Consider the following 13,057-nt stretch of genomic DNA (forward strand, 5'->3'; position numbering starts at 1 on the left):
CTCACACAGGGAGCGGCCAGGCCTTCTGGGTTGTGGGATGGAACTAGAGCTGGCATTCCCACCCAGAGCTTCCCCCCAGACATGGAACACTGAGTCCAGAGAGCTTATGATTATTCAAGTACAGCTGGGGAAGGGCTCCTGGGGTGTCCAGTTCCTGGCACTGCCATATGTGTCATTATGATGACATACCTATGCAGCCCTCCTAGAGCAGGTGCATGAAGCAATCTTTTCATTTCATCCTACCAACCTCACCAAGTTAAACTGTAACTATGGAGGCAGTAGGAAACCGTATCTATTATAGTTGTGGTCATGGGCTTCCAAGAGCATCATGTTCTTTCCCAGCCTTAATGGGAGGCAGGGAATTTCTTTAGAGTAAGTCAAATCTACTGTTTACTCTGATCCCTGACATGGGGGCATCAGGTACTCCTCCTCCCCATCCAATAAAGGTGGCACCTGGGGTGAACTGCAAACACACAACCCAACTCTAAAGCCCAGAGGTTCCCTTCATTCTTTCCACTCATTTAATAAACAAAAGAGTGCTAATCATTATAAACACCACAAAGGTTTTGCACCCCAAGTTCTTATTTTTATTAACCAGGAAAACTACTTTAAAGACAAACAAGGGAACTCTTCAAAAAGAAGATGCCACAGGCAATTTTCAGTTTACATTAGAGCCACTGATCTTATTTCAACTCTTTTTTTCACTCTTTGATGATACCGATCATCAACTCAGTAAATGCTTTAACCAAATACAGCCTCCAGCCCAACAGGAGCTTCTAGGGAGAGCCCAGGTTTACCTACTAATACTACATTTTAATAATGTGGCACCTTGGATTGGAATTCCAACTCTGCCTCTCAATAGCTATGTAATATTGAGCAAGTTACTGAGTCCCTTGGAGCTTTGTTTTCTTGTCCAAAAAATGAGATCAAACATGTAAAGTACGTGGCAACACACTTGCCATACAGGAATTGTTAAAACATAACTTTGGTATACCCGATCTCATCACTGTGTCAAGCATACTCTCGAGCTGACTCAAGCATGCCTGCCTTCAAAAATAAATAAATCTGGGGGTGCCTGGGTGGCTCAGTCAGTTAAGTGTCTGCCTTCGCCTTCGGCTTGGGTCATAATCCCAGGGCCCTGGGATGGAGCCTTCATCAGGCTCCCTGCTCAGCAGGGAGTCTGCTTCTCCCTCCCCCTCTGCCTGCAGCTCCCCCCTGCTTGTGCTCTGTGTCAAACAAACAAATAAAAATAAATCTGTATTCTCAAGCCAAACACAAATGTTTAGCATTATGAATAAGCTCTGCTTTAAGATATCCATTTAAGTACAGTCTCAATTCTTTTCAAAGCCATTTATGACTATTTCATCCACTGCTCCTCAAAGAAAACCACCGCAAACTGAACCCATCCATCTCTGTCACCCACATCTCCTGAGAACATGTCTCTTACTCATTCTGCCCTCAGCACTTAAAGGGTTCTCCACTGTCCTTCCTCTTTCCAAATCTATCCTTTGAAAAGACCAACTCAATCTCTTCTTCCTCTCTGCCCTAACTTTAATCCACAGCCATACACACAAACTGCACATTTTGACTGTTTTTGTCTCTCCATACTTAACTAAATTGTTTCCTAATTGCTGTATGCATACTTCATCTCCCCTACTGCACTGTAAGCTGTTAGTTGATAGGGGTAAGTTCTTTTATTCTTCAAGTCTCCATCTGAACAATGTACACTGATCTAAAATGTGCACAGATGTGTTAATACTTAGTGATGTCTGTCTATACCCTACCCCTGTTCTCTTACTGCCTTAAGAGGTGGAGCTGTCTCAACTTTAACCAGAAATCCTTTCAGAGAAATTGCTAGATGCACACATAAATGCATTCTGAATAAGATTCTCCTTAAATTAAGAAACAAGAAGGGTGCCTGAGTGGTGCAGTCAGTTAAGTGACTGACTTTTGATTTCAGCTCAGGTCATGATCTCAGGGTCATGAGACTGAGCCCTACACTGGCTCCCTGCTCAGTGAGAACAGAGGTCTGCTTGTTTCTCTCCTTCCTCCTCTCCTCTGCCCTTCCCTTAACCTTAAAAATCAATCAATCAATCAATCAATCAATCAATCAATCAATCTTTAAGGAAGGAAGGAAAAAGAGAAAGAAACAAGGGAGGCTCCAGTTTTTCTTTGGGACCTAAGTGCCACATTCTCAATGCATTATAGCCAATAGTCTTCTTGAATATCATCTCCAATGAGAACCTTTTCTCTGTGGTTCTTGCAAATATTACTTCTAAATGCTCCTACAGAGTTCATGAAAAAAATAAAAAGGCAACATACCATGAATTCATCAACCTCATCAACCTCAAGAAATCTCAATAGTCTCTACCCTCACCATAGCCCAGTCCTTCAAAGAAAAAAAAAAAAAAAAGACAACATGGTAGGACCTCAACTAAGGCTGGTAGGTAATCCACTCTGACCCCCTGCCAATCCCACCCTAGCTGCCACCCCCTAGGCCTGGGCAATCACCACAGAATTGGCGAAAAGGCATCAGTCCCTAAAGGAGTGGCAAACAACTAACAGGTTCACAACTTAGGACGATGAGTGCAGTGCTGTGGCCAAGAACAGCCGCCTCCTTAAACCACAGGAACTACTGATCCAAGTAACTCACAGCTGGGAGAGGGGCTTCTACTATACAAAGCACCAAAGCAACTCATTTTGCCTCCTCTGACTCTCATCTTCCCATTGAATTCAACTGCAAATTCCAATTCTAACAGGACATGCTTACCCTAGGGCTTGGCTCACTTAACTACCTGGAATGGTTATACTCTGGAGGTTTAAATTTAAGGAGGAAAATCTGGAGAAATAGGAGCTTAGAGGAAAAACCTTTTATTATAGTGTTACAATATGAAGTCTTAACTCAAATACAGGCATTTTAATATCTTGCCAATTGACTTCTTTTATATCCTGTGCAACTAACATGACTCCACAGAATCCTTTATGACAACCATTCAAACAACAAAAAAAATTAATCCTCTGTTACACCACTACTGAATGAAGTCTCTCTTACTAACTAGAATGTGTGGAGAAATAGGATTCACATCACCAGGTTTCTTTTCTTAATTTGCCTTTTGATCTGAGCCATATATAAAGCATTAGTCAGAAAAATACCATTCTTACAACAGACAATTTGTCCTCAAATAAACATCAATTTTATTTTTCAAAATTTGAGGGTAAATCCCAACATGATGCAAGGGCAGACTTAACAGTTATATGATTGTATAGGGTGGGGTGCTGGGCCTAATACACAGCATTGTTAACCAGAGAAGAATGAAAAGGAATGCTCACAGGCCCGTACCATATGAAACATCTGTAACTGTGAGCGCTCAGCATCAAGGCTTTACTCAACCAACCAAAACCAACAACCAGGAACCATCATCACCTTAGCAGAGGGTAGAAGACACTGTTTAATCAGCTAGCAAGGAGAAGGAGATCAATAAATCAAACACAGAGAAGAGTGTCTCAGAACTATCAAAATATTTAAATTCATGGTGAACTCAACAATTCTCTCACTTCCTGCCCCACACATAAAAAGTCAAAATATCACTTGGGCCACTCTGGGTTGTGGGTGAGGAGGTAGACAGGCCGTAATAGACTGAAAATACATCAACAAGAAGACATGCAAATAAGGTAAATAAAGCGAAAGCCCAACAACAATATTTAGGATATATAATTGAGTTTGTCTTTGTTCCTTGGAAAAATGAAAGCCCCACCCAAAGCCAAAGTAAAAACATAAACAAAAACAACAAAGCAGGAAGAGATTCCAAAGGCATGTGGTCTAGGTTTAGTATACATTTACACTGGAAGGACAGTTGGTGATATTTTGACTTTATTTTTTTAAATGCTAAATGTAAAAAACTTTGTTCTTTCAACACCCAAACCAGAGCAGAGAGACAGCAGTAAATTATAAATGTGGATAAAGTAATCCACAGGACATGAAGATGGGGGAGGGGGAGGGGAGAAGGGGTAGGTTTTTGTATTGTTGCTGTTGGCAGGAGAGCTAAGCAGTCTTAAAGAACATTCTAGGCTTCTAGGTTTGCCATGAAAGGGTATCACAAATCCCAAGGCCCACCACCTACCCCTTCTCCTCTTCTCCGAGGGCACCTACCTTACTGTAAGTCACTACTGATAAGTTGTTTGCGTGACTGCTGGGGGACAGATTTACAGAGTTCTGTGAGAGTCTATTCTCATCTTGCTCGGTTTGGTCAGGAGCAGGAGCCCATGTGTTTTTGCTGATCGAGTCGAACCCGGAACCCCCAGGGTCTTTTAAGTTGTTTTCATCTGATTGTCGGTTCTTTTGGGGAGAGGCAAACGGGTTGAAGTTTCCTTCTACCTTGCGATGTGGCTGTGTGTTGAACTCCGTCTCAAAAGATGACAGCTGCTGCGTTACTCCTAAAAGTCCACCCACCTCCACACTGAGAATCACCCAGATGACATCTGAAACAAAAGGGCAATTCATGTCAGTGACAGGCATTCCTTCAAGACCCAAAGCAGCCACCACCATTACTCCAAAATGCCTCTCAAAGCCACCCAAATCTTAGGAATGTCCTTTAAAAGCTGGCTGACAAAGTAGTCCAGTACATTTGCACTGCATGCATTTCTACATTTTTGATAATATCACATTCAAACTCCAGTACACATTCAGTATAGGTCTATGGTAAGACCTGTGAAAGTATCTGTTCAAAGGTTACCAGTTGATCCTGATGCACAGCCATATTTGGAAATCACTGTTCCAGAGAACAATGATCTATAGATAGAAACCTAAAAACTAATTTCCCAGAATTATAAGCTTGTGGTTTTGCTTTGGTTTGAATGTATGTAACTAGAAAACTCAGGGCAGAGGTGCCTGAGTGGCTCAGTCAGTTAAGTGTCTGCCTTCCACTTCATCCTGGGGTCCAGGGATTGAGCTCTGTGTTGAGCTCCCTGGTCAGCGAGGCGTCTGCTTCTCCTTCTCCCTCTCCCCTTCTCCCCCGCCCTGTGCGCTCTCTCTCTCTCTCTCTCTCCCTTAAATAAATTCATTTTAAAACAATCTTAAAAAAAAACAAACAAACAGAAAACTCAGGGCAGGCATAATTCTTGAGCCAAAAAATGCTTATAATTACTAAAATTGCAACTTATCAACCACCTCCTCTCTACTTCTTTGAGCAATTTAGAATGACAACATACTGTCCAAATAGGACAACTGAGAGTAAAGAGGGGAGCTAGTAATAATGACCACCACAACACACGTGTAAACCAGCATTAACCATGAGTATATTAAGACAAGTATCACTTGGGGTGTTTTCTTTTTCTAATGATCTATGTGATCAAAAGATACCAAAAATTCAGTATGCCCAGACTTTCTAAAATAATACAATTTAACGCCAACTTTGCCTTTGTCATATAGAGAAGCCTTACCATCTACATTGAAACCATAAGGATGTGTTTTATTTTTATTTTTTATTATTTACGATAGTCACACAGAGAGAGAGAGAGAGAGGCAGAGATACAGGCAGAGGGAGAAGCAGGCTCCATGCACTGGGAGCCTGACGTGGGATTCGATCCCGGGTCTCCAGGATCGCGCCCTGGGCCAAAGGCAGGCGCCAAACCACTGCGCCACCCAGGGATCCCAAGGATGTGTTTTAAAAAGAGGACTTTTGGTCGTAATTCAGTTATTTCCTCAACTGCCAAAGCAAAGGGTTCAAATAGAAGAGTAAAGAGTTCCCTTTGATGTTCTGCACCTCAATTTAGAGAACAGTGACATCAACTTTCCTGCTAGGAAGGCCTTTAAAAAGCAAGCTACAGAAAGGCCAAGAAGCTTTAAGTATGAATCCAGCTGAAGCAAATGTGAAAAGTTATCCAAAGCTCCTGAATAACTGCTAAATGGCTGATACAAAAAGGCTAATAAATTCCATTAGTTACTCACACAGAAATTCAGATAATATTAAGAATAGGGAACCCCCCCCCCAATACTAAAAGGAATAGTGAAAGAAACTGGGGAAAACACTCTTGGGCTGTGCTTAATCTCAATTTTCAATCTGGTTTCTGTGTCTGATGAAGGCCATAAACACCCTATTTGCATTAGGTGGTTTGGGAGCTTCATTAAACAGTTAGGAGCCAGAACCCAGCTAGGAGCCAGAACCGTAGTAAGCAGAGATGCAGTGACATCTGCTGTTCACTTCTGGAATTAGCACCTCTGCAGCCACTAGCTGCACTAGCAGGACTCCTAGGAATGGGAATCCATTCCAGACACAATTTTTCATTAAAGCAAATGTGAATCCTCATGTAAACTTGTGCCAGAAAAGTTCAATCTGTTGATTAACACAGGATACGCAGCATGCCACTTCATTTGGAAATATGGGATGGTGCTAGGTCAGAGTACTTTGATTCAGAGCTCTTAAGTCAATCTTATAAACCAACATGATGTAGGCCTTAAAAAACAATTCAATGGCAGGCAGCTAAGGAAGATTCATTCCATGCTTTCCTAGCCTATATTTCTAACCAAAGCCAACATTTCTTCACTTTATTTTTTGTTTTTCTCAAACAGATATGCCCTGTCTTACGGTACATTAATTCGTACTACTTCTCTTTCACCCATCTATTTTCCAAAGTTCTTTTAAGCACATGATATGTTTCACATACTCAGTAACAGGTCATACACTTCCTTCATCTTGCTCAGGAAACTAAATGCTTACAAGCAGAGAAAAGATAGTCTTCTGAAGACTATTATCAGTATATAAGACTAATGACATCTTCTTCCCTGGCTTTAAGAACTAAAACTTCTTTCGTATAACTCATTGGGCCGTATCATATGTAAGCCACTGCACTCTCTTTACTGTGGCTATTCTTCCGTACTGTTCACAGATTTTACATTGTAGCTATAAAGAGAGGGTCATTTAAGAAACCACTGATTTATAAACATCCAACAATGAACACTCCAGCTCTGATCCTCCCAAGTTATTATTACCATGATGGGTCATTATGAACAGCAAAATACACCTTCTACATGGTATAATCTAAGCCATCAAAATAAGCACTACTAGCTCTCATGTTTCTTTTTTTTTTAAGATTTGTTTATTTATTTATTCATGATAGAGAGAAAGAGAGAGAGAAAGAGAGAGAGAGAGAGAGAGAGAGAGGCAGACACATGAGGAGGGAGAAGCAGGCTCCATGCGAGGAGCCCGACGCAGGACTCGATCCTGGGACTCCAGGATCACGCCCTGGGCCAAAGGCAGACGCTAAACCACTGAGCCACCCAGGGATCCCCAGCCCTCACGTTTCAAAATGTGTTCGTCCCATGCAGAATGTGCGAGAATGAGCGTGTGTTAAACAAAGAGAAAAAGGTGATCAAAATGGACCAAATAAGCTTGTTTCAGAGAGGCTGACCATCCGATTCTTGCCAGAATGCCTTACTTACTGAGGTAAGAACTGCCAGCCATGTATTTTACCACTTGTGATGGAAGGAATCGTAGGGGTCATTGAATGAAAGGCTACACCTTCTAGATACAGGATTCGAGGTCTGGAGACAGAAATGATGGACCCGAGATCAGTCTTCAAGTTAAACGCCAACTTGCACTGATGACTAAGAACACTCAACTCTCAGAATAGCTTTTCCAACTCATACTTATTTCTCCTCAACAGGAACTTGGGAATCCAAGAACTCAGGGAACTACAGCTATATTAAGTCAGTCCCATTTCCCAGGCCATAATATCTTTACCAACAAACATATATGATTTTTGGTACCAATAACAAGAATGAGCCAACAGGATGTCCTAGAAAGTAGCCAATAAAGTAGAATCAAGTGCCAAGCCTATACGTTAATGGGTTAGTAAAGCCAATGGAGAAACTGATTTTAGAATGTCTTACCTTAAGGTGTTTTACAAAAAGAATCTGAGCCAGGACTTTGGAGATAAATGGTACTATAAATAGTTTCATTCAGCTTGTCCCTTTCACATATAAAACCTTTAATAAGTATATAACTTTAATAATAAGTATAAACTTCCTTTTGTAGAAATGTATGATCAATTACTAAAGAGAGTACACAAAATTTGTACTTCTTTAGTTTAGATTTATTAGAAATGCAGAGCAAAAGGAAAGTATTTTGGGGTGTCTGAATGGCTCAGTCAGTTGGGCATCCAACTCTTGATCTCAGCTTAGGTCCTGATCTCAGAGTTATGAGTTCAAGCCCCATGTTTAAAAAAAAAAAAAAAGAGGAAAATACTTTACTTGAAGCCCAACTCCATAATCTTAAGGAACCATACTGATGTACAAAGACATCTCAGATTATGGTAGGAATGTTAGAAACATTGCATATGTCTAAAGGCTGGCATCACAGATCAAATCACATGATAATAAAAAATCAGTACAATATTCGAACTGGTAAGTTTGTTCCTTGTAGGGTTATGGGTTATAATACATGCATAGCATGGGTACATGTTAACTGGAGTTGAATAAGTAAATTAATTGTGAAATGTGGGAGAGCAAGGTTTCTCATTGTTGAAGAAGGATATTACAGATGATCAAGAAAGGAACATTCTAAAATGAACTCTGTGGTACTGGATTAAAGTCAAAGACAGAAGTATAAACTCATGTTTATCTTAATATATATACAGATGAGGAAACATAGAAACAATGATAGATATGTCTCTTTACAGAGGTTAGGATGTATACACACGTGACCTAGCTCTGTCTGCTGAGAAGGCCTAGAAGTAATAACAGCCCAGTAGTACTGAACATATCCAGTGCCCAGTGGTTTCTGAATAGAATTTGCTAATAGAAAAAGAGAAATGGCTGATTCTGGGCTAAGACATGGAAAATATAAGATGAGCCTGGAATATCTTTGTAATATCAGAAACTAAGAAAGTGTTCAAAAAAAACAAAGGATAGAAGTATGTCACAGGGATACAGGTGCAACCTGAAAGAGCTCCTTCTGGCCAAAGCTGGAACAATTTAGGCAATAAAATAACATAGTACTGGATTATAACTCAAAATATAAAATAGATATTAGATACACGTGAGTCCATAGTGATACAAATAAATGACTTAATGGGTAAGTAGAGATAAATTTCTTTACATAAGAACTCCAAATAATAGGGATCCCTGGGTGGCACAGCGGTTTGGCGCCTGGCTTTGGCCCAGGGCGCGATCCTGGAGACCCGGGATCGAATCCCACGTCGGGCTCCCGGTGCATGGAGCCTGCTTCTCCCTCTGCCTATGTCTCTGCCCCCCTCTCTCTCTGTGACTATCATAAATGAATAAAAAAATAAAATAAAATCACTCTGCTTTAAAAAAAAAAGAACTCCAAATAATATATGTAGTTACTTCCCCTTCTACAAGATGGAGTTTAATTCTATATATCCCCCAATCCATATTGAATGTGGGACAGACTTAGTGATTTGCTTCCAAGGAACAGAACAGGGAAAGAGAGAGATGCCTGGTGGTTCAGCGGTTGAGCGTCCCTTGGGCTCCCTTCAAGATTGAGTCCCACATCGGGCTCCTTTCAGGGAGCCTGCTTTTCCCTCTGCCTATGTTTCTGCCTCTCTCTCTGTGTCTCTCATGAACAAATATTTAAAAAAAAAGAATAGGGAAAGAGAAAAACAGTAACTTTACAATGGAGAGAGAAACTGGCAACAAACAATTTAATCAAGTGACCCATGTTAATATCACCAGTGATGTTATGTATATATCAGGTGCCCCCTGGTAAGGTACTTCATCTCTGTAGTATTCCCCAAATCTATAACATTAGTCTAAATAAATTGAGGAAAACATCAGAGAAGCTCAAATTGGGGTATGTTATGAAGGATACCTGCCATTATTCCTCCGAACAGTCATGGGTCATGAAAACAGAAAAGACTCTGAGAAACTGTCACAGGTCAAGAGACTAAAGCCAAGACAACTACATGTCATGTGGTGCCATAGACCAGATGCTGGGAACAGAAAGTCATGAATGGAACGATGAAATAAAATCTAAAGAAAGGTAAAATCTAAAGAAAGTCTATGCTCACTTCAGCAATACATCCACGAAAACTAGAATGTTATAGATATTAGCATGGCCCCTGCACAAGGATGATATGCAAATTCATGAAGTGGTCCATATTTTTAAAAAAATCTAAATAAAGTCTGGAGTTCAGTTAATAGTAACTCAACATGTGCCACAGTGTTGAGGTCTTCATTCTAACAAGTTGTCCATTCAAACTAGACACAGGAGTTCACTCCTATATGCAGTGTGGTGGCTCTTTTCTTCCTGGGCTACCCTATTTCAGTACAGCAGTAAGGGCCAGTCAACAGTCTTCAAACAGATGTAACAGCAACAGCTATACAAATGAGCCGTCACCTTGATGTACATGTTGGGCTGAAGCTGCCCAATGACTTCCAGAGCATGCCTCTGGCATGCACAAAATACAAACGCAGGTCACTTAAAGAAAGCAATAATGTGCCATATCAGTATGCTCCACTTGGGTCTAGGCTTCCCAAGGGACAAGGCTAGGGGACTTGAGAAAGCACAACTTTTACAAACTCAGTTTACGAAGACACCTCAAAATGGTTCAAACTGTGCCTCGGACTGAAATCTGGTGGGCTTCTGATCCCCAGAGCAAATGCCCTGGGCATGTCCCAGGGAGCAATGAGACCAGAGGGCCCCAACACCAGGAGACACATCCTGGCTTCTGTCAGCATGCACATGGAAGACTACGATGGAAGTCACACCTAGGTTTGGGGGTGCTAGATTCAAATCCTTCCTAAAGCTCCACCCATCTTCCAAGCATGACAGAAACTCACATTTGCCCTGAGGATTAAGAAACAACTTGGAAAAAAAAAAAAAAAGAAAAGAAACAACTTGGATCCGGACAGGTGCACAGGCTCCAGTCAACTGCTCAGCTACAGGCTGTAGGCTCACATTTCATCTCCCACAGGAGGGCTGGATACGTACTGCCTAGTCTGAGCACTGCTAGTCTATGCCTGAAACATTCCCAGACAGTAAGTAGTGCAAAGGACAGCATTATGAGCAAGTCTCAACATATTTGTGTCTGTCTCTTGGAACTCCCAAGGCGGCAGTGTTTGTGTACCACTGGGAAAAGGAGGTACTTCCAATTGTCAGCACTAATCTAACTAGTCTCAACTTCCAGTCTACATTTCCACACTATTTACTCAACACAGAGCTCCCATGACAATGGCCAGGCACTTAGACACTCACTATATCTATCAACACACCACCTACCTACCTCGGCATTGAAGGGAGAAGAGGGTAGAACTGGGCTCCAGTTCATGAGGTGCTCAGAGTGACACCTAAAGGACGGCCTCTGCTCAAACTCTGTTCCCTACCCATCCTTACTCCCCACCTCATCTTAACATAAATGCATTAAAACCTTGTTCCTGGATTTCAGTATTATTCTCAGGAATTTCCAATTAAAATGCAAATGCCCCTCAAAGGAATATAGTAAGCTACCTTAAACTCATTATCAAATCAACCACTAGGCCCAAGTTCACATAGGGGAAAAGAAAAAGGCCTAAGAAAGAGCAATGAAAGCCTGGATGAGACGAGACAGTGATGGGTCCCTGGGGCCCCTAATAGGGATAGAGGTCCACAAAGAAAAGTTGAAATGGCAACAACAGAGTAACTATTCCTACTTTACAATTTTCCTAAATCATGCCCTATTTAAAAATTATGAGCTTCTACCTTGATTTGGGGATAGGATGGGGGACTACAGTGATCATTTAACCATTTAATTACTGGTTCAGTTTTAGGAAACAAGAATTTCTACCTCTCAAATCTAGGAAATCGGTGCCATGGAAGTGAAAGAGTCAAAACATATCTGAGATCAAAGATGAAAATCGGGGTGCCTGGGTGCCTTAGTTGGTTGAGCATCTGCCTTTGGCTCAGGTCGTGATCCTGGAGTCCTGGGATAGAGGCCTGCGTGGGGCATCCTGCTCAGCCAGAGAGCCTGCTTCTCCCTCTCCCTCTGCCCCTCCCCTCGCTCGTGCTCTCACTCTCATTTACTCTCTTAAATAAAACCTTTAAAAAATATTTTTTAAAAAGATGAAAATAAGCTCAGAATGAAAAAGAAAAAAAAACAACCCTATTAATTGGGCTGGAAGGACAGACACTTATTTACAAAGGCAGGTGCAAAGTTAAGAGAAAACATGATTTCTCCCAAGATCATGTAGCTGCTATAAAATGCTCTAACAACCCTCGGATTGACTACTGCTTTCTTACCAACGATACCCCCAGACTCATTTTGTTGTAGCATCAATTACTGATGATTGTTGATTGTTAAAATGCCCCTGCCTCAAGATAGCACCCAAACCTTAATTAATCCTCCCTTCTAATCCTGCCTCAGAAATAGCAACCAATCCAAAATTGATCCCCACTTCCCGTTGAGCCCTCTCAGAATCCTTCAGCAGGAACCCAAACTGTATGAAGACTGCTTTCCTTCTCCCTCTCATTGTGTGGCATTCCACAATTCCCCCTAGAAAGCCTGCCCTCACCGTATTACATTAATAAATTCTGGTTGTATCAGGCTAAGGGCTTATTTCAGGTGACCTTTGAAACCAGAAGGCTTTCTCTTTCCCCTCCCAGCTTCAACTTCTAGATGCAGACTTCATCCCTTCCTACTTCCCTTCTCTTACAGACTGCCCTCTCATGAAGTGGGCCAGGTTGGCCCAGCCATCAGCTGATACCACAGGAAAGAGGAATGCATTCATTCAATGATAAGAGGGTCAGAGAAAAGAGAGAAGGAACAGCCTCAAGAGTAAAGAAAACCCAGGAGTATATGGTGTTCTAGAAGCCTAGTCACAAGCGTTTCATCAATTGGGTCCAGTGCAGCTAATAATCCAAGTAAGGCTGAGAAGTGAGAACAAAGCATTGGAGGTAGCATTATGTAAGTCCACTGGTGCTGAAAAGAGCAGTTTCAGTGGAGTGGTGGGGGCAGAAGCCTGATGGAAAGAATTCAGGAGTCCAGAAATCAAGAGGTGGGGATAGCCATTACTGACACAAAATTTTCCAAGGAGTTTTGCTATGAAGGAGAGCAGCAAAATGGG

General features: G+C 41.6%; 1 protein-coding gene and 1 non-coding gene across 2 annotated transcripts in view; one reads left to right on the top strand and one right to left on the bottom strand.

Annotated features, from left to right (window-relative positions):
• The window catches only part of ILRUN (inflammation and lipid regulator with UBA-like and NBR1-like domains), a 94,497-nt gene that overhangs the window by 15,106 nt on the left and 66,334 nt on the right, over nucleotides 1–13,057 (bottom strand). The window contains exon 4 of the mRNA XM_055330218.1: nucleotides 4,151–4,479. Coding sequence (XP_055186193.1) covers nucleotides 4,151–4,479 — 329 coding nt within the window. The remainder of the gene's footprint in view (nucleotides 1–4,150; nucleotides 4,480–13,057) is intronic.
• LOC129513186 (U6 spliceosomal RNA) lies at nucleotides 10,015–10,122 on the top strand. Its single transcript, XR_008665170.1, has one exon. It is a non-coding gene; the product is annotated as a U6 spliceosomal RNA (small nuclear RNA).

This window comes from Nyctereutes procyonoides, unplaced genomic scaffold (assembly GCF_905146905.1).
Source record: "Nyctereutes procyonoides isolate TBG_1078 unplaced genomic scaffold, NYPRO_anot_genome, whole genome shotgun sequence".
In the NCBI taxonomy this organism is placed as follows: Eukaryota; Metazoa; Chordata; class Mammalia; order Carnivora; family Canidae; genus Nyctereutes; species Nyctereutes procyonoides.